The sequence below is a fragment of the Schistocerca cancellata genome, chromosome 1, assembly GCF_023864275.1.
Source record: "Schistocerca cancellata isolate TAMUIC-IGC-003103 chromosome 1, iqSchCanc2.1, whole genome shotgun sequence".
Lineage (NCBI taxonomy): Eukaryota > Metazoa > Arthropoda > Insecta > Orthoptera > Acrididae > Schistocerca > Schistocerca cancellata.
The window spans coordinates 643,245,659-643,271,674 of NC_064626.1; the positions used below are offsets into that span (position 1 = coordinate 643,245,659).

The following is a 26,016-nucleotide window of genomic DNA, read 5'->3' on the forward strand; positions in this document are numbered from 1 at the left end:
AATTAGTAGCTATGGATAAGTTTGTAACAAGAAAGAAGAGGAAAACCGACTGTGATTCGTTAGCTAACACTATAGTAAGTTAGAAATGCGTATGCATTACTGTAGCTATATACTCTTTATTCCAAATTTCCTGTAGGTAATAACCATGGTATCACAAAAAATACGAGCTTGTCCATTCCTGATCACTTCCTCATCTCGATGTGGTCAATGGTCCACTCCTTCACAAAACTTCTAGCAGCTAAAGGCTAATCCACATTAGTCAGCGTGGTACCATCACATCAGGGTGTATTCACACTGTACATCAAGTCAAGTCAGTCGGGCGCTGATAACCACGCAGTTGAGCGCCCCACAAACCAAACATCATCATCTCCAAGTCAAGTCAGTTCAAGTCATGTGATCTCAACTTTCATGGCTGTTCAATCTAAAACAAATAACAAACAATAACAAAGAATACAATAACAAATTGTAGACTAACTGCTGACATCAACAACAAAAACTATGAGCTAATTAAAGTATGGCGAAACTCTTTATGGAGGATGAGAACATAACTGTGTCTTGGGAGGAAATGAGATCAAGAACTTGTGATGGTGTCCTTTGAAACCTTGAAGGTGCTATGACCTGATGGGACATCGATAGCCAGAGCGAAATTAATTGTAGAATGCTTTGATGTGACATGATCTGACAGCCAGTGTGAATTGGCCATTATACATGCTGTCACCTGAAAATGACAGGAAAATTCATGGACGAGATCCCTCATAGAAATCAGCATGTGTGTACCTAGCTGGGGCGATGGGACAGCCACTTCCAAGAACTGTGGATAAAGGTGAACATAAACGATCATACAGTTTCTCAAATATTAGTATGTTTGCCAAATATTTGACCATGTTGGGTACTGTTTCAAATGATTTTCAAACATAAAACGTGTGTGGCAGAAATTTTGATAGACAGAAAATTTGACAAGGTGATGGACTTCGTTTGCCTTGATGTTTTGCTGCATATGTTTAATAAACAAAGTTTTATAACAATTTGTCTACTGTATCACGAGTTTTCACAACAATGGAAACAATTAACTAGGATAAAAACAAAATAGTGCTGGCAATTACCAACACAATAGAGGTGTCGCATCTTTTTCAACCATATATTATGCAGGAAAAGCTTAAGAAGAAAATCAGTATTCTACAAACAACATGCAAGTGGGAGTACAATAAAATAAAAATAAACCGAATTTATCTAGTTCTTCAACAGATGATGTAGGCTGTATGTTCTCACATTCTGGAATTTAAATGAACTGTCATTAGAGACCAAATAGAAGAGAATAAATTTTCGAATGCTTGTGTCTTCTTTTACAGTGTGAGGGCAAGTTAACTCTAAAGGTCAGTTCACACTGCCCATTACATCACACGCCCCCATGAACCATGGACCTTGTCAATGGTGGGGAGGCTTGCGTGCCTCAACAATACAGATAGCCGTACCGTAGGTGCAACCACAACGGAGGGGTATCTGTTGAGAGGCCAGAAAAACGTGTGGTTCCTGAAGAGGGGCAGCAGCCTTTTCAGTAGTTGCAGGGGCAACAGTCTGGTTGATTGACTGAGCTGGCCTTGTAACACTAACCAAAACGGCCTTGCTGTTCTGGTACTGCGAACCGCTCAAAGCAAGAGGAAACTACGGCCATAATTTTTCCCGAGGGCATGCAGCTTTACTGTATGGATAAATGATGATGGCCTCCTCTTGGGTAAAATATTCCGGAGGTAAAATAGTCCCCCATTCGGATCTCTGGGAGGGGACTACTCAAGAGGACGTCATTATCAGGAGAAAGAAAACTGGCGTTCTACGCATCGGAGTATGGAATGTCAGATCCCTTAATCGGGCAGGTAGGTTAGAATATTTAAAAGGGGAAACGAATAGGTTAAAGTTAGATATAATAGGAATTAGTGAAGTTCGGTGGCAGGAGGAACAAGACTTTTGGTCAGGTGAATACAGGTTTAATAATGAATAAACAAATAGGAGTGCGGGTAAGCTAGTACAAACAGCATAGTGAACGCATTATTGTGACAAGATAGACGCGAAGCCCACACTTACTACAGTAGTACAAGTTTATATGCCAACTAGCTCTGCAGATGATGAAATTCAAAAATGGTTCAAATGGCTCTGAGCACTATGCGACTTACCTTCTGAGGTCATCAGTCGCCTAGAAATTAGAACTAATTAAACCTAACTAACCTAAGGACATCACACACATCCATGTCCGAGCCAGGATTCGAACCTGCGACCGGAGCGGTCGCTTGGCTCCAGACTGTAGTGCCTACAACTGCACGGCCACTTCAGCCGGCACGAAGAAATTGATGAAATGACTGGAATTCGATGATAGGAAAATGGATAGAAGGAAACATAGTAGGTGAATATGGATTGGGCCTAAGAAATGAAAGAGGAACCCGCCTGGTAGAATTTTGCACAGAGCATAACTTAATCATAGCTAACACTTCGTTCAAGAATCATGAAAGAAGGTTGTATACGTGGAAGAACCCTGAAGATACTAGAAGATTTCAGTTGGATTATATAACGGTAAGACAGAGATTTAGGAACCAGGTTTTAAATTGTAAGACATTTCCAGGAGCAGATATGGACTATGACCACAATCTATTGGTTATGAACTATAGATTAAAACTGAAGAAACTACAAAAAAGTGGGAATTTCAGGAGATGGGACCTGGATAAACTGAAAGAACCAGAGGTCGTACAGAGTGTCAGGGAGAGCATAAGGGAACAATTGACAGGAATGGGGGAAAGAAATACAGTAGAAGAAGAATGGATAGCTTTGAGGAATGAAATAGTAAAGGCAGCAGAGGATCAACTAGGTAAAAAGAGAGGGCTAGTAGAAATCCTTGGGTAACAGAAGAGATAATGAATTTAATTGACGAAAGGAGAAAATACAAAAATGCAGTAAATGAAGCAGGCAAAAAGGAATACAAACGTCTCAAAAATGAGATCGACAGGAAGTGCAAAATGGATAAGCAGGGATGGCTAGGGGACCAATGTAAGGATGTAGAAGCTTATCTCACTAGGGGTAAGATAGATACTGCCTACAGGAAAATTAAAGAGACCTTTGGAGAAAAGAGAACCACTTGTATGAATATCAAGAGCTCAGAAGGAAATCCAGTTCTAAGCAAAGAAGGGAAAGCAGAAAGGTGGAAGGAGTATATAGAGGGTCTACACACGGGTGATGTACTTGAGGCCAATATTATGGAAATGGATGAGGAGGTAGATGATGATGAAATGGGAGATATGATACTGGGTGAAGAGTTTGACAGAGCACTGAAAGACCTAAGTAAAAAAAAAAAGCCCCGGGAGTAGACAACATTCCATTACAACTACTGACGGCCTTGGGAGAGCCAGTCCTGACAAAACTCTACCATCTGGTGAGCAAGATGTATGAGACAGGCGAAATACCCTCAGACTTCAAGAAGAATATAATTATTCCAATCCCAAAGAAAGCAGGTGTTGACAGATGTGAAAATTACCGAACTATCAGTTTAATAAGTCACAGCTGCAAAACACTAACGCGATTTCTTTACAGACGAATGGAAAAACTGGTAGAAGCCATCCTCAGGGAAGATCAGTTTGGATTCTGTAGAAATGTTGGAACATGTGAGGCAATACTGACCCTACGACTTACCTTAGAAAATAGATTAAGGAAAGGCAAACCTACGTTTCTAGCATTTGTAGACTTAGAGAAAGCTTTTGACAATGTTGACTGGAATACTCTCTTTCAAATTCTGAAGGTGTCAGGGGTAAAATACAGGAAGCGAAAGGCTATTTACAATTTGTACTGAAACCAGATGGCAGTTATAAAGGTCGAGGGGCTTTAAAGGGAAGCAGTGGTTGGGAAGGGAGTGAGACAGGGTTGTAGCCTCTCCCCGATGTTATTCAATCTGTATATTGAGCAAGCAGTAAAGGAAACAAAAGAAAAGTTCGGAGTAGGTACTAAAATCGATGGAGAAGAAATAAAAACTTCGAGGTTCGACGATGACATTGTCATTCTATCAGAGACAGCAAAGGACTTGGAAGAGCAGTTGAACGGAATGGACTGTGTCTTGAAAGGAGGGTATAAGATGAACATCAACAAAAGCAAAACGAGGATAATGGAATGTAGTCGAATTAAGTTGGGTGATGCTGAGGGAATTAGATTAGGAAATGAGACACTTCAAGAAGTAAAGGAGTTTTGCTATTTGGGAAGCAAAATAACTGATGATGGTCGAAGTAGAGAGGATATAAACTGTAGACTGGCAATGGCAAGGAAAGCGTTTCTGAAGAAGAGAAATTTGTTAACATCGACTATAGATTTAAGTGTCAGGAAGTAGTTTCTGAAAGTATTTGTGTGGAGTGTAGCCATGTATGGAAGCAAAACATGGATGATACAGTTTAGACAAGAAGAGAATAGAAGCTTTCGAAATGCTGAAGATTAGATGGGTTAGATCTCATAACTAATGAGGAGGTATTGAATAGAATTAGGGAGAAGAGGAGTTGTTGGCACAACTGGACTAGAAGAAGGGATCGGTTGGTAGTACATGTTCTGAGGCATCAAGGGATAACCAATTTAGTATTGGAGGGCAGCTTGGAGGGTAACAATCGTAGAGGGAGACCAAGAGATGAATACACTAAGCAGATCCAGAAGGATGTAGGCTGCAGTAGGTACTGGTAGATGAAGAAGCTTTCAGCATTGAGAGCTGCATCAAACCAGTCTCAGGACTGAAGACCACAACAACTATAACATTACATCACATCCTGTCAAAACATTCTACAGTTCATTTCAACGGCGGCATCCACACTTGGCGTTCCATCCTATCATGTCACATCATGATACTGTCAACGTTTCTCATGAAAAAAGTTTTGATTGTTGAGGTCATCCATCTATTGTTGATCATATGATCTCCAAGCTTATTTCCTCCCAATGCATGGCCATGTGCACATCTGTATTTCGTTTTGTTGTGGTTTTCATAGTTGATATCAGTTGTGTTGTTCATTACTTTTGTTATTTGTTATAAATGATTCGTTTCGTTGTTTTTTTGTTACAATTTATAATTTTACAATAAAAGACTAAAGATTAATTGACGCAGTTAGGCAGTAGTCTCAATTATACGACATGAGCACACTAAATTACTTGCCATCTATAACATTTATAAAGTGGATTTTTATACATACTTGTATTTAGTATTCTGCAATGAAATAGACAGTAATACAACTGCAGCTTGAAGTGAAAAAAGTACTTTGGGCAGAATCAGACTCTTAAGTATGTATGTTGTCAGGCATTTGTCGACTGAAACCTACAGACACTGCAACAGTGGCAAAATGCTTTTTTTTGTGAAGTACACATCAAGTTATGTGTTAGAGTTGATTGTTTGAATATGTGTTTGTGGCAAGCTTATTTATTGTTAAGTAGCTCTATGGGTTGTGTGTGAAACAGCTTTGCAGGCATTAGTGGCCACTATTTATGTGGTTTCACTAGCTAACCATAACACAAATAAGGCGCTTGAACTATTAAAAGCCAATACAATACGTAAAGAAAATGTGTAAACTTGAGTACTGCACAAAACTTTGCACAGGTTGACAACTAAAGCTTAAACAAATGAAATTTTCATGTTATAAGATGGCAGCTCATACCACTATGTTTCTTTTACTTACTGTGGGTGCAATTTGACGTAACATTAGAAAAATTAGTGCTTCGACTTTCTGAAATATTTATGCAGTTTCTTTTTCCTCAAGCTTGTATGACATTTTTCGAAACCACGATCTTTTTCCTCAAGCTTGTATGACATTTTTCGAAACCACGATCTTTTTTGCATTGTTTTGCACTTCTGTCTGCCTTTTCCAATATACAAGATATCTCTGCAAGCCATTTGAGTCCAATAAATGTCATTTTCGTATAAATTTTGACTTCAAAATCAACATACATAAGCTACTGTATTGTGTATGTGCACTTCAGGCATGAAAACAGTTAAAAATCAGCTTGTGAAGATCACATTTCCCATGGAAAAAAAGTTGAGGACAACCATGCGAGTTGTCATCACGAGTCTTGAATCGACTTGGTGTGCCATGATGTGACAGACAGTGAGAATACATCTTGATATGAGGTGATGGTGCTGTGATGGCCAATATGGGTTGACCATAAGCAAGTTATTAAAAGTTTCACTGTCCATTGGGATAAAACAGATGCAACCATCATGTTCCGAGTGTAACATTTCCTTCAACAGATTCTCATATGTATGTTTCACTCGCCTTTTTAACCATTCCTTGGACCAGTGTCTTGTTTTCTTCTTCTTCTTTATCTTTAAACATAGTGCCACAGTCGATGTAGTAATGCTTTATCTGCTGTTGTAGCCATCCTCAAAAGAAGTACAGCATACACAGTCAGCATCTGCTTGAAAACTGAGGTTAGATTGAAAAACTTTGTAGGTATGTATACAGGCTTGGTTGCCAAATCTGTTGCTAGATTAATGCACAGGTGGGGTCTGGGGCTTTTGCAAAATCTGTCGGAAATAGCCGCAACCCATCACTAAAATCCTCTTGTGTGTCGCCAGCTTTTTGATGGTGATGTCAATAGGTGGTCTGTCCCATTCCCTTGGTGTCTAGTGTGAATCCAGATTCAGTTGCTCAGCACATGGAAGTCTCTTGTGCCACAAAACACTCAGCTGTGTTGACATTTCAGACCAGAAACCGGCATCATGTGACTAACTGCTGTACGCTCCTGGCTCCAACGATAGATGCACAGGTGACTTGGAATTCTGTGCTCAAGTGTCAAGTGGAATATGATTGTATATTCTTAGCCATACAATTCGTGCACTTTGCCTTTGTTTGGTCTCTGTTACCTGTATTCAGTAAACAGATTAGCAAGTATGCTTAAATAGCTAACTGCTATTTGAGAGAGAAATTTGGTGCTGATTAAATTTCAGTTGTGCTTAAGAATTTATGCCTGTCAGAAAGAAAATAGGTGATTGCTATTTTTGTAACACATGTGTGTGACCCCATTGTAGAAGCAGCCTCAATATTAAACAGTAGTCAACATTTGTTGTAATGTAGAAGTTAGAGTTAATTATCATAATGCATTAAATATTTGGAAATGTGTTAGTGAAGCTTTTCTCGCAAAATAAAAAGAAGACCATGCTGTATGCTACTGGCACATTGGGGATTACTTTAAATACATGTATACAGATATTTTAAATGTAATTTTTACTCCATGCCCATAAATTAATTTAATGTTGTATAATTGTTTGTCTAAACCAAATAAAAACCTGGATCCTTGGTGAAGGTAGTTCATTGACATCTTCGTCCCAGGAAGTTAAAACTATTAAGATTTATTCAGTCCAAATGTGAAATCAAGATTACTATCATTGTTAGGGCCACATCTGTAAATATCATGTCTTTGTGATGTTGAATTACACAACTTTTTTTGCTTTTGGAATAAGGCATTTTTTTAGTACACAGTGATGATTAAAATAATATTCTAAATTATTGAGAAGGTTGGACTACATGATTCATTAACACATTCATCATTCCACTGATTGTCTTTATTGCCACAGGAATACTGTTAGTGTGCACTAGTTTCCACAGAGACTAATACTAAGAAGTGTGTGTCCACCATCAGCTTCAATGTTATTTAAATTACAGACGGTATGTGGAAAAACGATTAAGGGCACCTATTGTGTCTACTCTCTTTCCAACGTTAAGCATAGGGTCATATTCTGGGGTAACTTGGCAGCAGCTAACAAATTTTTCAGAATACAAAAAAGGCCATTAGATTAAAGAATGATGTAAACCTAGAAACTACTGTATTCCCCTGTTTAAGAGCTTAGATACTCTACCTTTACCGTATATTCACGTTATGGAGACTCTCGCTTCTTTTTTTAACGAACGTAATGGGCAAGGAACAGTAGACTATTTAAACAGTGACAATCATCAGCTTGACAATGTTGTTGTTATTTTCAGTCCAAAGACTGATTTGATGCAGCTCTCCACACTACTCTACTTTGTGCAAGCCGCTTCACCTCAGAATACTTACTGCAACCTACATCATGTTGAACCTGCTTGCTCTATTCATCTCTTTAATACCATTAACTAGAAAAATAAGTAAATTCCAGCAGCAAATATAAAAACAAACAAAAAATAACAAAGAATGCAAGTGAAATGAGAATAAGCAAGCGATATGGGAGTAGCCCAGCGTAGTACACATATTAAGTTACTTTCAGAATGGTATGATCACTTAATATTAATTTCTGGTTCGAAACGTCAATGCAGCCAGGCGTTTTCGTGGTGCAGTAAATTTCTCTCAGTACACATCACAGTCTAACAGTCGAGACACTCACTGCTGTAGAAGTTGTCACCGTTTGACAGCCGGAGCGGCACTAGCGCTCCAAGCATCCCTTCCCTATGTGATTTACGGAATATTTGAACTATTTTTTTGCCTCCAAGAGTTAGTGTAATATCAGAAGACATAGATGTTTCTAAAAATGATTCTACAATAAGCGCAAGTAGGGATAAAAATAATGAATCCAGTGGCACGTTACAATACATTCGCGAAGAAATACCTGTGAGTTTGGATAGAACTGCAGATTACCATGTTGATGTCAAAGGAATATAAACACATAGATTCACAGGTAAGAAGCACGTGCAAAAGGGATCGATGCCACGTTTGTCGTTCTGTAGGCGTACTGTGTTTTAATCATTGTCGCCTGTTGTCACAAGTACGATCTTCATCTTTATATTATTCTAAGAGGGACAAGCATCTGCCAAATAGTGGGAGAAATATACTGTGAGTGTAAATCCCAAGTCCTCGAAGCAAATAACACTGAGAGGAGTGCTGTCAAATGTTAAATTTGCCGTTAAGAGACTTACATACAATGACATATGCACTAGTTTATCAGTACTGGAGAAATGCTGAACCTTCTGCTTTAAAAGGTGGAACATATTGTCAGTTACTCCACATTTTATTTGTATACCTTCCACATACCTCTGTAATGTACGCACTGATGGAAACTTAAAACATCCTGACAGAATGTGTATGCCTGAGTGCTGTAATATAATAAATTTAGCGCAAACAGCTTATTTTCGTCTTTCCATCTTGCAAATGGCATGCTAATCTGGCTTAACAATAAGTCAAGGGCATCTTTTTTTTAAGTATAGGGTTCCTGTAGTCTTCACTTGATCATTCTGATACAGTTTCTGTTGCTGTCTGTACTTAAAATGATAGGCACTTTCCTTGTTCCGTAACAGTTTCGCACGAAGGCTAGCGATCTGATACTCCACACGCTTTTTCTAGACAAGAATAACTGCTCTTTATCACTTCATCGTCAAAACAGGTCTGTGATGATGATTCTGGCGTTGAAATATGGAGAGTTGAACTCGCTGCTTCTGTGCCATAGGAATGTTTTACTGCTTTAGACAGATTATTGAACCTTTATGGCAATTTACTCTCCTTCATCAGTTGAGATGGCTTACTTGGGAAGTCAAACAATGTGGTTACAGCATTCCACACGAGTTTATTATTGTTTGCATTCATGAGCTGATTTTGTCAGCGTGTAGCGAACAAAACTTAACATTATCATAAAGGTAAACAGGGTCTTTTTTCACTAGCCAGTTTCTGCTCCAAAGGCGAAACATTAATTATCAATATAAATGTAGTTTCCAAGCGAATCCTGACGATACAGTTTAGTAATATGGTGGTGTCTACCTCTCAGAGTCTTAGGAAACCTAAAAAAGGACAGATGTGGTACCTTCTTCTTTTTGTTGCTGCAATTTATTGCGGTACCCTATGCTCCCATTTGTAAAAACCATTGTACAAACCAAAATAACTGCTGCTTGCTTTTGCTATCACGATCGCACCGAACTGTTTTACGTACTGACCGCTTGGCGCGCTGCTGACGCAGTAGGTAGCAAAATCAAGGCTGTGGTTGCACGCATTGGATATGACATTTGTGTTCATTCCCGGAGGTTGTATAGATATCTGTGTCTTAAATTCTTTGCAAATGCAATGTTGTTGATGTTAGTGGTGTGTCCTGTTGTGCTTCCGTGTATGTTGTCGAGAAGTTGTTTAGAAGTGTTATAAGTAGCGTCGTACTCATGCGAATTTTTCGTATGCTGTGTCAGAGCACCGTAGTATTGAATGTTTGTAATCTCAAGAGTATGGTGTAGGCCTCCATTGGTTATGGTGTTACAGATTATACAGTTCGCTTGTCAGTGGAAGCAACAGACACAATGAGCCGCAATGAAGCTGCGACGTATCGTTTGTCGGACAAAGACGGAAGGGGTTCGGAAACTTACCGGAAAGAAGGCAGCGAAAGAAGGAAACAGAAAAGACATGAAGAGGATACAAGGGAAGATCAGTATAAAAGTCGCCGCAATAATTCAGGGTCAAGGTATAAGGATAAAGAACGCAATAGCAGAAGTAGGGATTGCAGTGCTTCGTTCGCTGATGTTGAAACACCAAACCACCAGTACAGCAGGACAGAGCAGAATGGTTCAGGTAGAAGCAGGCGCTACGAAGATTCGAGGACTATGAGAGACAGGTATGGTAGTAGTCATGAACGAAGTGAAAGACGCGATTCAGACAGACACTATTCGGCAGACAAAGACGGTTATGAGAGATATTATTCAGATCCACGTAGTTTCCATGATAACGGCGAAAATTTCAGATTTAAGAGGTCTGAATATAGAAATAGGGATTCCTATTCAGACAAGTCTTATACAGACAGGAAAGATAACAAAAACGCTGGCAGTAAACACACTGACTATAGAGACAGTAGTAAGAGAAGTGACCATCGCAGCCCCAAGAAAGACAGTAGTACTGTATTGGATAACAGATCAAAACCCACTAGTGAATCGACAGCCACCGAAAGTGCAAACGTGACAATGGAACCACCGGCAGCTCCAGCACCGCAGAAAAAATCCCTCGATATGATTACATCAAAAACAGGAGGTGCATATATCCCTCCAGCTAAACTGAGAATGATGCAAGCCCAAATAACAGACAAAACAAGTGCTGCTTATCAGAGATTGGCTTGGGAGGCTCTTAAAAAGTCTATTCATGGCCACATCAACAAAGTTAACACGGGAAATATCGGTAAAATTGTTCGGGAACTCCTTCGAGAAAATATTGTTAGGGGCCGAGGATTGTTGTGTCGGTCTATTATACAGGCCCAAGCTGCATCACCCACTTTTACTCATGTTTATGCTGCTTTAGTTGCTGTTATCAATAGCAAGGTATGCTCTTAAGAAGTTTAATATGTACTTAAGTCTTTTTAGTTTATGTTAAATAGTTGAGTAACAATATATTGACACTATGAAGAAAAGGATAGATTGGTGCTCATTATACAGGGAGACATTGAATTGCACAACAAAAAGACGGCTATACATGTAAGCCTTTCATCAAAGTATGGTGGAATTCAGTGCACCTGGAATCTTTACAGTTAGTTGTATCTTTAACTTTATGGGTGGCTGCTTACTAAGCTGGCCTAAGTTTAACATGAGTGCTGCTTGTGTTAGTAAGCCTGCATTTATGAAACACCGCTAATGTTCGCAGAACATTTGATCTTATGTGTTCCGTTGTTTAGATGTTTATTGTCAACAAGTTATTTACCTATTTCATACAGTCCGTGACAGGTTGTAAGAATGAATCTTTCATTACAACTTCATTTTGGAGGGAGGGAGGGTGGGAGAAGTAGCTCTACATTCAAATCTGTGAACCTAATCTTCATACAAAAAAAGTGCCCACAGCAGCATGACGATCTGCAGTACACTCACCATCACCACCACACCTATTTAGCTCTAGTATGCAACGTGATACAAACCATTGTTGCACCCTTACATTGTAACATTTTGAGTTCTACATGTTACAATTTATCCTCTCCCCTCAATGAATTGACGTCTTCATTAGATCATTTAAAAAAATAAACATACAAATAATATCTAGAAACATAGTAGATGTGCTTTTGCATACTAAACATGCAGTCAGACCTGAAGATGATATTTGGTTGGGTGTTGGTGATGCTGAAGAACGTGATTATAAAATCTTGTTTGTGCTAGCAGACTGATGTATAGCATAGTTCAAGATATGTCAGGTTTAAAGCTGATTCGCATGTTAGGAGGATAATTATAAGTCTTGTTATGGCATGTGTGTGGCACATGTTAGGTTCTGATGAGTGATTTAGGTCGCTATTTTGATGACGTCATGGCTGAAACCAGATGGGTGGTATCAGGAAGGTCAGTATGTCCCTCTTCCAATTAATTAAAAAAATGTTGTATTTAGAGTTATTTTGTTCCAAAGTCAGTTGATGGAGTACACTACACACTCAGATTAAGCAACATGGAATGCAATTAATAACAGAATTAGTCTGACCATAGTAACTTCCACCAAAGCATAAATTTTCCGCAGTTTTGATATGCCAGGTTTTATGTCAGTGATCTTGGGTAAGTATGAATAATAATGTAGTTAGCATGTTGTGCACCATTAAATACCAAATGCGTTGCACATCATACACATTTGATGACTAATTGCTGATTCAGTCTGGCCTTGATAGTTTCCACTCAGTTCTGCTTGTGGTAATGTATCAGAAGTGTGTCACTGACCTCATTTTCTATTTGCTATCTTTCAAGTAAACAAATGGTTCAGTTGTTGTTGTGGTCTTCAGTCCTGACTCTGGTTTGATGAAGCTCTCCATGCTACTCTGTCCTGTGCAGGCTTCTTCATCTCCCAGTACTTACTGCAACGTTGATCTTTCTGAATCTGTTTAGTGTATACATCTCTTGGCCTCCCTCTACGATTTTTACCCTCCACACTGCCCTCCAATACTAAATTGGTGATCCCTTGATGCCTCAGAACATGTCCTACCAACCGATCCCTTCTTTTAGTCAAGTTGTGCCACAAACACCTCTTCTTCCCAATCCTATTCAATACTTCCTCATTAGTTACGTGATCTACCCATCTAATCTTCAGCATTCTTCTGTAGCACCACATTTCAAAGACTTCTATTCTCTTCTTGTCCAAACTATTTATCGTCCATGTTTCACTTCCATACATGGCTACACTCCATACAAATACTTTCAGAAATGACTTCCTGACATTTAAATCTATACTCGATGTTAGCAAATTTCTCTTCTTCAGAAACGCTTTCCTTGCCATTGCCAGTCTACATTTTATATCCTCTCTACTTCGACCATCATCAGTTATTTTGCTTCCCAAATAGCAAAACTCCTTTACTACTTGAAGTGTCTCATTTCCTAATCTAATTCCCTCAGCATCACCCAACTTAATTCGACTACATTCCATTATCCTCGTTTTGCTTTTGTTGATGTTCATCTTATACCCTCCTTTCAAGACACGGTCCATTCCGTTCAACTGCTCTTCCAGGTCCTTTGCTGTTTCTGACAGAATTACAATGTCATCGGCGAACCTTAAAGTTTTTATTTCTTCTCCATGGATTTTAATACCTACTCCGAATTTTTCTTTTGTTTCCTTTACTGCTTGTTCAATATACAGATTGAATAACATCGGGGAGAGGCTACAACCCTGTCTCACTCCCTTCCCAACCACTGCTTCCCTTTCATGCCTCTCGACTCTTATAACTGCCATCTGGTTTCTGTACAAATTGTAAATACACCTTCAGAATTTGAAAGAGATTATTCCAGTCAACATTATCAAAAGCTTTCTCCAAGTCTACAAATGCTAGAAACGTAGGTTTGCCTTTTCTTAATCTAGCTTCTAAGATAAGTCGTAGGGTCAGTATTGCCTCACGTGTTCGCATATTTCTACGAAATTCAAACTGATCTTCGCCAATCAGTTTGGTAATTTTCACATCTGTCAACACCTGCTTTCTTTTGGATTGGAATTATTATATTCTTCTTGAAGTCTGAGGGTATTTCGCCTGTCTCATACATTTTGCTCACCAGATGGTAGAGTTTTGTCAGGACTGGCTCTCCCAAGGCCGTCAGTAGTTCTAATGGAATGTTGTCTACTCCCAGGGCCTTGTTTCGACTTAGGTCTTTCATACTGTGTCAAACCCTTCACCCAGCATCATATCTCCCATTTCATCTTCATCTACCTCCTCATCCATTTCTATAATATTGTCCTCAAGAACATCGCCCCAGTATAGACCCTCAATATACTCCTTCCACCTTTCTGCTTTCCCTTCTTTGCTTAGAACTGGGTTTCCATCTGAGCCCTTGATATTCATACAAGTGGTTCTCTTTTCTCCAAAGGACTCTCTAATTTTCCTGTAGGCAGTATCTATCTTACCCGTAGTGAGGTAAGCCTCTACATCCTTACATTTGTCCTCTAGCCATCCCTGCTTAGCCATTTTGCACTTCCTGTTGATCTCATTTTTGAGACGTTTGTATTCCTTTTTGCCTGCTTCATTTACTGCATTTTTATATTTTCTACTTTCATCAATTAAATTCAGTATTTTTTTGTCACCCAAGGATTTCTACTAGCCCTCGTCTTTTTACCTACTTGGTCCTCTGCTGCCTTCACCACTTCATCCCTCAAAGCCATCCATTCTTCTTCTACTGTATTTCTTTCCCCCATTCTTGTCAATTGTTCCTTTATGCTCTTCCTGAAACTCCCTACAACCTGTGGTTCTTTCAGTTTATCCAGGTCCCATCCCCTCAAATTCCCACCTTTTTGCAGTTTCTTCAGTTTTAATCTACAGGTCATAAACAATAGATTGTGGTCAGAGTCCACATCTGCCCCTGGAAATGTCTTACAATTTAAAACCTGGTTCCTAAATCTCTGTCTTACCATTATATAATCTATCTGAAACCTGTCAGTATCTCCAGTGTTTTTCCATGTATACAACCTCCTTTTATGATTCTTGAACCAAGTGTTAGCTATGATTAAGTTGTGCTCTATGTGCAATTCTACCAGGCAGCTTCCTCTTTCATTTCTCAGCCCCAATCCATATTCACCTACTACGTTTCATTCTCTTCCTTTTCCTACTATCGAATTCCAGTCACACGTGACTATTAAATTTTCGTCTCCCTTCACTATCTGAATAATTTCTTTTATCTCATCATATATTTCTTCAATTTCTTCGTCATCTACAGAGCTAGTTGGCATATAGACTTGTACTACTGTTGTAGGCGTGGGCTTCGTGTGTTATCTTGGCCACAATAATGCGTTCACTATGTTGTTTGTAGTAGCTTACCTGAACTCCTATTTTTTTATTCATTATTAAACCTACTCGGCATGACCCCTATTTGATTTTGTATTTATAACCCTGTATTCACCTGACCAAAAGTCTTGTTCATCCTGCCACCGAACGTCGCTAATTCCCACTATATCCAATTTTTATTCTATCCATTTCCCTTTTTAAATTTTCTTATCTACCTGCTCGATTAAGGGATCTGACATTCCACACTCCGATCCATAGAACGCCAGTTTTCTTTCTTCTGATTACGAAGTCCTCCTGTGTAATCCCCGCCCGGAGATCCGAATGGGCGACTATTTAACTCCGCAATATTTTACCCAAGAGGACACCATCATCATTTATCCATACAGTAAAGCTGCATGCCCTCGGGAAACATTATGGTCGTAGTTTCCCCTTGCTTTCAGCCGTTTGCAGTACCAGCACAGCAAGGCCGTTTTGGTTAGTGTTACAAGGCCAGATCAGTCAATCATCCAGACTGTTGCCCCTGCAACTACTGAAAAGGCTGCTGCCCCTCTTCTCAAACCATACATTTGTCTGGCCTCTCAACAGATACCCCTCCATTGTGGTTGCACCTATGGTACGGCTATCTGTGTCGCTGAGGCACGCAAGCCTCCCCACCAACGGCAAGGTCTATGGTTCATGGTGGGGGGGGGGGGGGGGGTTCAGTATGGATCTTGAATTGATAGCTCATTCGGTAAAAGCATTGCATGTTCTGTGTTTGGATCCCAGTGTGACACACAGTTTTAATCTACTAGGAAGCTTCAAAAAGCTCCATAGCTCCACAGAAGACTGAAAAATTCTTTCTGAAAAGATCTCCTAGACTGTGTGTTAGCCATTTCTCTGTAGTATCCCATCTGGCAATATATACATCTACATCTACATTTATACTCCGCAAGCCACCCAACGGTGTGTGGCGGAGGGCACTTTACGTGCCACTGTCATTATCTCCCTTTCCTGTTCCAGTCGCGTATGGTTCGCGGGAAGAACGACTGTCTGAAAGCCTCTGTGCGCGCTCTAATCTCTCTAATTTTACATTCGTGATCTCCTCGGGAGGTATAAGTAGGGGGAAGCAATATATTCGATACCTCATCCAGAAACGCACCCTCTCGAAACCTGGCGAGCAAGCTACACCGCGATGCAGAGCGCCTCTCTTGCAGAGTCTGCCACTTGAGTTTGTTAAACATCTCCGTAACGCTATCACGGTTACCAAATAACCCTGTGACGAAACGCGCCGCTCTTCTTTGGATCTTCTCTATCTCCTCCGTCAACCCGATCTGGTACGGATCCCACACTGATGAGCAATACTCAAGTATAGGTCGAACGAGTGTTTTGTAAGCCACCTCCTTTGTTGATGGACTACATTTTCTAAGGACTCTCCCAATGAATCTCAACCTGGTACCCGCCTTACCAACAATTAATTTTATATGATCATTCCACTTCAAATCGTTCCGCACGCATACTCCCAGATATTTTACAGAAGTAACTGCTACCAGTGTTTGTTCCGCTATCATATAATCATACAATAAAGGATCCTTCTTTCTATGTATTCGCAATACATTACATTTGTCTATGTTAAGGGTCAGTTGCCACTCCCTGCACCAAGTGCCTATCCGCTGCAGATCTTCCTGCATTTCGCTACAATTTTCTAATGCTGCAACTTCTCTGTATACTACAGCATCATCCGCGAAAAGCCGCATGGAACTTCCGACACTATCTACTAGGTCATTTATATATATTGTGAAAAGCAATGGTCCCATAACACTCCCCTGTGGCACGCCAGAGGTTACTTTAACGTCTGTAGATGTCTCTCCATTGAGAACAACATGCTGTGTTCTGTTTGCTAAAAACTCTTCAATCCAGCCACACAGCTGGTCTGATATTCCGTAGGCTCTTACTTTGTTTATCAGACGACAGTGCGGAACTGTATCGAACGCCTTCCGGAAGTCAAGGAAAATGGCATCTACCTGGGAGCCTGTATCTAATATTTTCTGGGTTTCATGAACAAATAATGCGAGTTGGGTTTCACACGATCGCTGTTTCCGGAATCCATGTTGATTCCTACATAGTAGATTCTGAGTTTCCAAAAACGACATGATACTCGAGCAAAAGACATGTTCTAAAATTCTACAACAGATCGACGTCAGAGAGATAGGTCTATAGTTTTGCGCATCTGCTCGACGACCCTTCTTGAAGACTGGGACTACCTGTGCTCTTTTCCAATCATTTGGAACCTTCTGTTCCTCTAGAGACTTGCGGTACACGGCTGTTAGAAGGGGGGCAAGTTCTTTCGCGTACTCTGTGTAGAATCGAATTGGTATCCCGTCAGGTCCAGTGGACTTTCCTCTGTTGAGTGATTCCAGTTGCTTTTCTATTCCTTGGACACTTATTTCAATGTCAGCCATTTTTTCGTTGGTGCGAGGATTTAGAGAAGGAACTGCAGTGCGGTCTTCCTCTGTGAAACAGCTTTGGAAAAAGGTGTTTAGTATTTCAGCTTTACGCTTGTCATCCTCTGTTTCAATGCCATCATCATCCCAGAGTGTCTGGACATGATGTTTCGAGCCACTTACTGATTTAACGTAAGACCAGAACTTCCTAGGATTTTCTGTCAAGTCGGTACCTAGTATTTTACTTTCGAATTCACTGAACGCTTCACGCATAGCCCTCCTTACGCTAACTTTGACATCGTTTAGCTTCTGTTTGTCTGAGAGGTTTTGGCTGCGTTTAAACTTGGAGTGAAGCTCTCTTTGCTTTCGCAGTAGTTTCCTAACTTTGTTGTTGTACCACGGTGGGTTTTTCCCGTCCCTCACAGTTTTGCTCGGCACGTACCTGTCTAAAACGCATTTAACGATTGCCTTGAACTTTTTCCATAAACACTCAACATTGTCAGTGTCGGAACAGAAATTTTCGTTTTGATCTGTTAGGTAGTCTGAAATCTGCCTTCTATTACTCTTGCTAAACAGATAAACCTTCCTCCCTTTTTTTATATTCCTATTAACTTCCATATTCAGGGATGCTGCAACGGCCTTATGATCACTGATTCCCTGTTCTGCACTTACAGAGTCGAAAAGTTCGGGTCTGTTTGTTATCAGTAGGTCCAAGATGTTATCTCCACGAGTCGGTTCTCTGTTTAATTGCTCGAGGTAATTTTCGGATAGTGCACTCAGTATAATGTCACTCGATGCTCTGTCCCTACCACCCGTCCTAAACATCTGAGTGTCCCAGTCTATATCTGGTAAATTGAAATCTCCACCTAAGACCATAACATGCTGAGAAAATTTATGTGAAATGTATTCCAAATTTTCTCTCAGTTGTTCTGCCACTAATGCTGCTGAGTCGGGGGGTCGGTAAAAGGAGCCAATTATTAACCTTGCTCGGTTGTTGAGCTGCTGTGAAGTTTGAAAAGTAGGAGAGATAGGTATGTCAGAATAGACATTAAGAGAATGGATCATTAGTCTTGGCTGCACAGCACAATCTGTAAGTGCATTGTGCATTGTAAAACCCAGGTTCCATGCACTGGTCAAGGACATTGAGCGAGCACCCAGTGTCCTCTGATTATTCCACATGTCAACTAAACTTCTATTCGAAAACCTGAAGAGCAACTGGTATCAGAAATTTCACTTGATCTGTTAAGCTCAGCTGAAGTCTGCAGTACCATGAACACAAATAGCTACAAAATCAGTGCCGGAAATATCATTTGACCTGTATAACTTGAACCTAGTCCATGATACCACAAAACCACACACAGCTTCACGAATCCAGTATTGAACACTTCACCTATGCTGTGTAGCTGAAATGAAGACTGCGGTACCACAAACCAAAACTCATAGAGCTAATATCGAAAAACTAATCTTACCAATGTAGTTGAAACAAATTCCTCGCTACCTTCCAATGACAAACAAACATAATTACTTACAGCTAACAATGCAACCCAAAAATTCATAGAAAATTGGATTAATACAAATTTTGATATACAAGAAACAAACAATTATGTGTGCATTCTATCCCCCCCCCCCCCCCCCCCCCCACACACACACACACACACACACACACACACACACACACACACAACCATAAATGCCGCGCATTCCTCCCAAGCTTCCCCCTCCAAACTACCATCCTCCAACCTACTAATACCTGTTGTAAACACACTACCCAAATAAAAGCATAACTAGCAAAAAAATAATATTGTTCACACCTTTGGAGGGGGAAAAAAACGCTAAACATTCCAAACAAAATAACCTACAACAATCCTCAGCCCCTACTACCTCCAAGCCTTCCCCACACCCTATCAAACACCACCAAATAACAAACCAAACCAAAAATCAATCTTTACAAATCAACCCGAACTCAGTGAAACAATTTGCCCCATCGATTCAACTTACGTCCTTCGGCCTACACATTTTCCCTATAACCTTGAACATGCTCTTAAACGAACAGAAATAATCTGGTGCATTCTTCCTCCAACAGTACTCATCTGGATGAGACTGCAAGGTTGGAGAACGTCTCTTTCCCCCTGTCACAGATTTAACACCCGCCCTCCTCTCTCCAGAATCCTACTAGTGTATTAGTACAAGCACCAATCCAGTAATTCTTAAATTCCACTTACAAGTCTGATACCCCAGTCTCTATAAACAGACAATGAATGAGATGCAACAACAGTCCACTCCTCGATTTATTCCTCAGTTAAACCTGTTTTATCCATCTACATACCACCCTAACAACCATTCAGAAAACCCAGCACCCATGTTCCCAATGTCAGCTAGAGCACCTGAAATCCCCAAGTGTGCCCTTATACCCTTTTACTTATTAAATTCCACACACACCTTCCTAGGAAAAGAAAACCAATCTAACAATGTCGATTGCTGATGCCCATCTCGTGAGCAGAAACCTCAGTTGATGAATGATAGCTAAAACAATATGTCATTAGCACAATTTCTCAAATGGCCACCCTAGCATTCTGAAACCAAGAACCCTTCCAGATAGAACGCCAACTGTTGTCCCATTGACAGCACCACATATGGTCCCTGGTCTGAGATGCATCATTGAAAGCACCACATATGATCCCTGGTCTGAGATGCAGCAACTATGGTCAGTCTCATACCTTCTCCACAAACATGACACTTCACATATCGGCAGTTAAATGTGACAATTGTAAGGATTTAATCATAGTGTCCATATCATCCTCCAGTGTGGCATATGGTGACCTCCTCATGAAATTCATTACATCAAAAAACTAACAAGAAACAAAACATAAAATTATATCTCCAACCATAAACAACACACTGTGCTAATAATTCCAAACAGGAAAATGAATCTATTGCCCATAACTGCCAACATAAAAATAAGTCACTGATGAACTGCCGCAAACATTTCCAATATTATTCTTATGAACAGCATTCAAGCTGTCCATTGAATCACTCACAAACACTTTAGAAACATAAATGTCCCACCTTGGAATGCCACCACATACTCACATCACCCCTTCTGCAAACGTGGTCAATTTCTAATACACCACACTGTCACACAATATGGCACAGTTATGTCACAGGTCAATGCCAGTGGGTGGTACTGCAAGTTTTGGTTGACACATCTATATTGCTCGAGTATCGGCAGGTCTGTCACAGCTATAATTTTGACTTATATGTATTCATGAAAATGTTTGTAGAACAAAACCAGTGCATGTCACAATGCACTTTCTGGTGTAGCTGCATTCCTGTCGTGCATACTTTTGTCAGCTGCAAAGAGTGCTCTTTCTCAGGTTTGTGTAGTCAATTTCAAAATTTTAACAATAGATTCTGTAAAGATACACTACATTATACAACAGCAGACATGTATGACTTGTTTAGAAAACATTACTACAGATAAAACTTAAGTTATGCACTCACAGTTTCTGTACTACAACAGTCACAAAAACGAATTAAACTTCATTTTAACTTGAGCAAAGATTTTTACATCAAAGAAGGCTGTGCAGAATATTCCAGTAGGCAAGAAATAATCTAAACACTACAAATAAAGAAACATGAAATGAATTCTCATTCAGAAATCATGGGACTTCAGAGTAGATTTGTATTCAAATTTCTGTTCTTCATATCATCATTGGTTGTTGTCTCCATATGTATTTCCAAGCCCAACTCAAAGTGTAAAACTAAACTGCTGTAAAGTGGAATAAAAAAAAAAACAGTAATCAGTTGTGTTTAGCCATAAAAGAAAACAAATATGTTGTTGTTGTTGTGGTCTTCAGTGCTGAGACTGGTTTGATGCAGCTCTCCATGCTATTCTATCCTGTGCAAGATTCTTCATCTCCCAGTACCTACTGCAACCTACATCCCTCTGAATCTGCTTAGTGTATTCATCTCTTGGTCTCCCCCTACGATTTTTACCCTCCACGCTGCCCTCCAATACTAAATTGGTGATCCCTTGATGCCTCAGAACATGTCCTACCAACCGATTCCTTCTCCTGGTCAAGTTGTGCCACAAACTTCTCTTCTCCCCAATCCTATTCAATACTTCCTCATTAGTTATGTGGTCTACCCATCTAATCTTCAGCATTCTTCTGTAGCACCACATTTCGAAAGCTTCTATTCTCTTCTTGTCCAAACTATTTACTGTCCATGTTTCACTTCCATACATGGCAACACTCCATACAAATACTTTCAGAAACGACTTCCTGACACTTAAATCTATACTCGATGTTAGCAAATTTCTCTTCTTCAGAAACGCTTTCCTTGCCATTGCCAGTCTACATTTTATATCCTCTCTACTTCGACCATCATCAGTTATTTTGCTCCCCAAATAGCAAAACTCCTTTACTACTTTAAGTGTCTCATTTCCTAATCTAATACCCTCAACATCATCCGACTTAATTCGACTACATTCCATTATCCTCGTTTTGCTTTTGTTGATGTTCATCTTATATCCTCCCTTCAAGACACCATCCATTCCGTTCAACTGCTCTTCCAAGTCCTTTGCTGTCTCTGATAGAATTACAATGTCATCGGCGAACCTCAAAGTCTTTGTTTCTTCTCCATGGATTTTAATACCTACTCCGAATTTTTCTTTTGTTTCCTTTACTGCTTGCTCAATATACAGATTGAATAACATCGGGGAGAGGCTACAACCCTGCCTAACTCCCTTCCTAACCACTGCTTCCCTTTCATGTCCCTCGACTCTTATAACTGCCATCTGGTTTCTGTACAAATTGTAAATAGCCTTTCGCTTCCTGTATTTTAGACCTGCCACCTTTATAATTTGAAAGAGAGTATTCCAGTCAACATTGTCAAAAGCTTTCTCTAAGTCTACAAATGCTAGAAACGTAGGTTTGCCTTAATCTTTCTTCTAAGATAAGTCGTAAGGTCAGCATTGCCTCACGTGTTCCAACATTTCTACGGAATCCAAACTGATCATCCCCGAGGTCATCTTCTACTAGTTTTTCCGTTCATCTGTAAAGAATTCATGTTAGTATTTTGCAGCTGTGGCTTATTAAACTGATTGTTCGGTAATTTTCACATCTGTCAACACCTGCTTTCTTTGGAATTGGAATTATTATATTCTTCTTGAAGTCTGAGGATATTTCGCCTGTTTCATACATCTTGCTCACCAGATGGTAGAGTTTTGTCAGGACTGGCTCTCCCAAGGCCGTCAGTAGTTCCAATGGAATGTTGTCTACTCCAGGGGCCTTGTTTCGACTCAGGTCTTTCAGTGCTCTGTCAAACTCTTCACGCAGTATCGTATCTCCCATTTCATCATCATCTACATCCTCTTCCATTTCCATAATATTGGCCTCAAGTACATCACCCTTGTATAGACCCTCTATATACTCCTTCCACCTTTCTGCTTTCCCTTCTTTGCTTAGAACTGGGTTTCCATCTGAGCTCTTGATGTTCATACAAGTGGTTCTCTTATCTCCAAAGGTCTCTTTAATTTTCCTGTAGGCTGTATCTATCTTACCCCTAGTGAGATAAGCCTCTACATCCTTACATTTGTCCTCTAGCCATCCCTGCTTAGCCATTTTGCACTTCCTGTCAATCTCATTTTTGAGACGTTTGTATTCCTTTTTGCCTGCTTCATTTATTGAATTTTAAAATTTTCTCCTTTCATCAATTAAATTCAATATTTCTTCTGTTACCCAAGGATTTCTACTAGCCCGCGTCTTTTTACCTACTTGATCCTCTGCTGACTTCACTACTTCATCCCTCAAAGCCACCCATTCTTCTTCTACTGTATTTCTTTCTCCCATTCCTGTCAATTGTTCCCTTATGCTCTCCCTGAAACTCTGTACAACCTCTGGTTCTTTCAGTTTATCCAGGTCCCATCTCCTGAAATTCCCACCTTTTTGCAGTTTCTTCAGTTTTAATCTACAGGTCATAACCAATAGATTGTGGTCAGAGTCCACATCTGCCCCTGGAAATGTCTTACAATTTAAAACCTGGTTCCTAAATCTCTGTCTTACCATTATATAATCTATCTGATACCTTTTAGTATCTCCAGGGTTCTTCCATGTATACAACCTTCTATCATGATTCTTAAACCAAGTGTTAGCTATGATTAAGTTATGCTCTGTGCAAAATTCTACCAGGCGGCTTCCTCTTTCATTTCTTAGCCCCAATCCATATTCACCTACTATGTTTCCTTCTCTCCCTTTTCCTACACTCGAATTCCAGTCACCCATCACTATTAAATTTTCGTCTCCCTTCACTATCTGAATAATTTCTTTTATTTCATCATACATTTCTTCAATTTCTTCGTCATCTGCAGAGCTAGTTGGCATATAAACTTGTACTACTGTAGTAGGTGTGGGCTTCGTATCTATCATGGCCACAATAATGCGTTCACTATGCTGTCTGTAGTAGCTTACCCGCATTCCTATTTTCCTATTCATTATTAAACCTACTCCTGCGTTACCCCTATTTGACTTTGTGTTTATAACCCTGTAGTCACCTGACCAGAGGTCTTGTTCCTCCTGCCACCGAACTTCACTAATTCCCACTATATCTAACTTTAACCTATCCATTTCCCTTTTTAAATTTTCTAACCTACCTGCCCGATTAAGGGATCTGACATTCCACGCTCCGATACATAGAACGCCAGTTTTCTTTCTCCTGATAACGACATCCTCTTGATTAGTCCCCGCCCGGGGATCCGAATGGGGGACTATTTTACCTCCGGAATATTTTACCCAAGGGGACGCCATCATCATTTACTCATACAGTAAAGCTGCATGCCCTCGGGAAAAATTACGGCCGTAGTTTCCCCTTGCTTTCAGCCGTTCGCAGTACCAGCACAGCAAGGCCGTTTTGGTTATTGTTACAAGGCCAGATCAGTCAATCATCCAGACTGTTGCCCCTGCAACTACTGAAAAGGCTGCTGCCCCTCTTCAGGAACCACACGTTTGTCTGGCCTCTCAACAGATACCCCTCCGTTGTGGTTGTACCTACGGTACGGCTATCTGTATCGCTGAGGCACGCAAGCCTCCCCACCAACGGCAAGGTCCATGGTTCATGGGGGGGGAGGAGGTAAAGAAAGTAAAAAAAGTAAAAGAAAAATATGGAACAAAATGTGCTAATAAAATTCATCAAAGAAATCGGACCCAATTCGCAAATTTAATTTTCATCATGGAAATTAGTTCATCTCGGGCAGTAGTTTTTGATGTTATCTTCAATGCAAAGATTTATTTTATTCAGCTCTCCACACAAATCAATCTCTGCACAACTACTGCTACCTACATTCATTTGAACCTGCTTTGTAGTCAAGCCATGGTCCCTTTGTACAATTAATTTTCTCCATTACCAAAGTGACAGTTTCTTGATGCCTCATGATGATGTGTGCTATCAACCAATTCTTTCTTTTAGTCTAGTTGTGCGATAAATTTCTTTTCTTTCCCCATTTAATTCGGAACCATATCATTAATTTTGAGTTCTGTCCATCTAATTTTCATTATTCTTCTTCAGCACCATATTTCAAAAGCTTCTATCCTCTTTCCTTTTGGACAGATCTACCTGTCTAAATTTCAATATGCTTGTGCTTTAAAAGCTGCTGTTCTCTTCTCACTTCACTTCCTTCAATGTCTACGCTGCAGTCAAAAATTGTAGAAAAGATTTCCTAAATTTCTAATTTATATTAGAAGTTAACAAATTTATCTTTTTCAGAAATGCTTTTATTGCTGCTGCCAGTTTATATTTTATATCCTCTGCCATGTCGGTCATTTTGCTGCCCAAATAGCAGAACTCATCTACTGCTTTCAGTGTCACATTTCCTGATCTAATTCTCTCACTATTGTCTAGTTTAATTTGATTGCATTCCTTTATACTTGTTTTACTTTTGTTATTCATCTCGTAACCTCTTTTCAGGACACTACCATTCTGTTTAATTATCACTGTTGCTGCAGAGCGACAGTTTTACTGGCAAACCTCAAAGTTTTTCTTGTCCTTGAACTTCAGTCTTCTTTCCACATTTCTTCTTGGTTTTCCCTTACTCATACTCAGTGTACAAATTGAATAACATGGGCAATTCTATCATTTCCTTCCTAACTATTGGTTCCCTTTTGTGTCCTTCAACTCTGTAACAGCAATCTCATTTCTCTGCTAGTTGTAGATAACATTTCTTTTTCTATTCTTTGTCTCAACTGCCTTTAGAATTTCGTAGAATGCATTCCAATCAGTATTGTCGAAACATCTCAAAATCTGCCAAGGCATTAAAATAGGTTTGGATTTTCTTAGTTTATCTTCAAAAATAAGTCAGTATTACCTCGTGTATTCTTACATTCCTTTGTAGTCCAAACTGATCTGCCCTGAGATCAGCTACTAGTCTCTTCATTGTTCTATAAATAA

At 39.8% G+C, this 26,016-nt stretch overlaps 1 protein-coding gene across 1 annotated transcript in view; it reads left to right on the forward strand.

Moving 5' to 3' along the window:
• Positions 1–9,937: 9,937 nt before the first annotated feature.
• The window catches only part of LOC126183356 (pre-mRNA-splicing factor CWC22 homolog), a 135,218-nt gene continuing 119,139 nt past the window's right edge, over positions 9,938–26,016 (forward strand). The window contains exon 1 of the mRNA XM_049925272.1: positions 9,938–11,249. Within this exon, the coding sequence (XP_049781229.1) occupies positions 10,245–11,249 (1,005 nt within the window). The 5' untranslated portion in view covers positions 9,938–10,244. The remainder of the gene's footprint in view (positions 11,250–26,016) is intronic.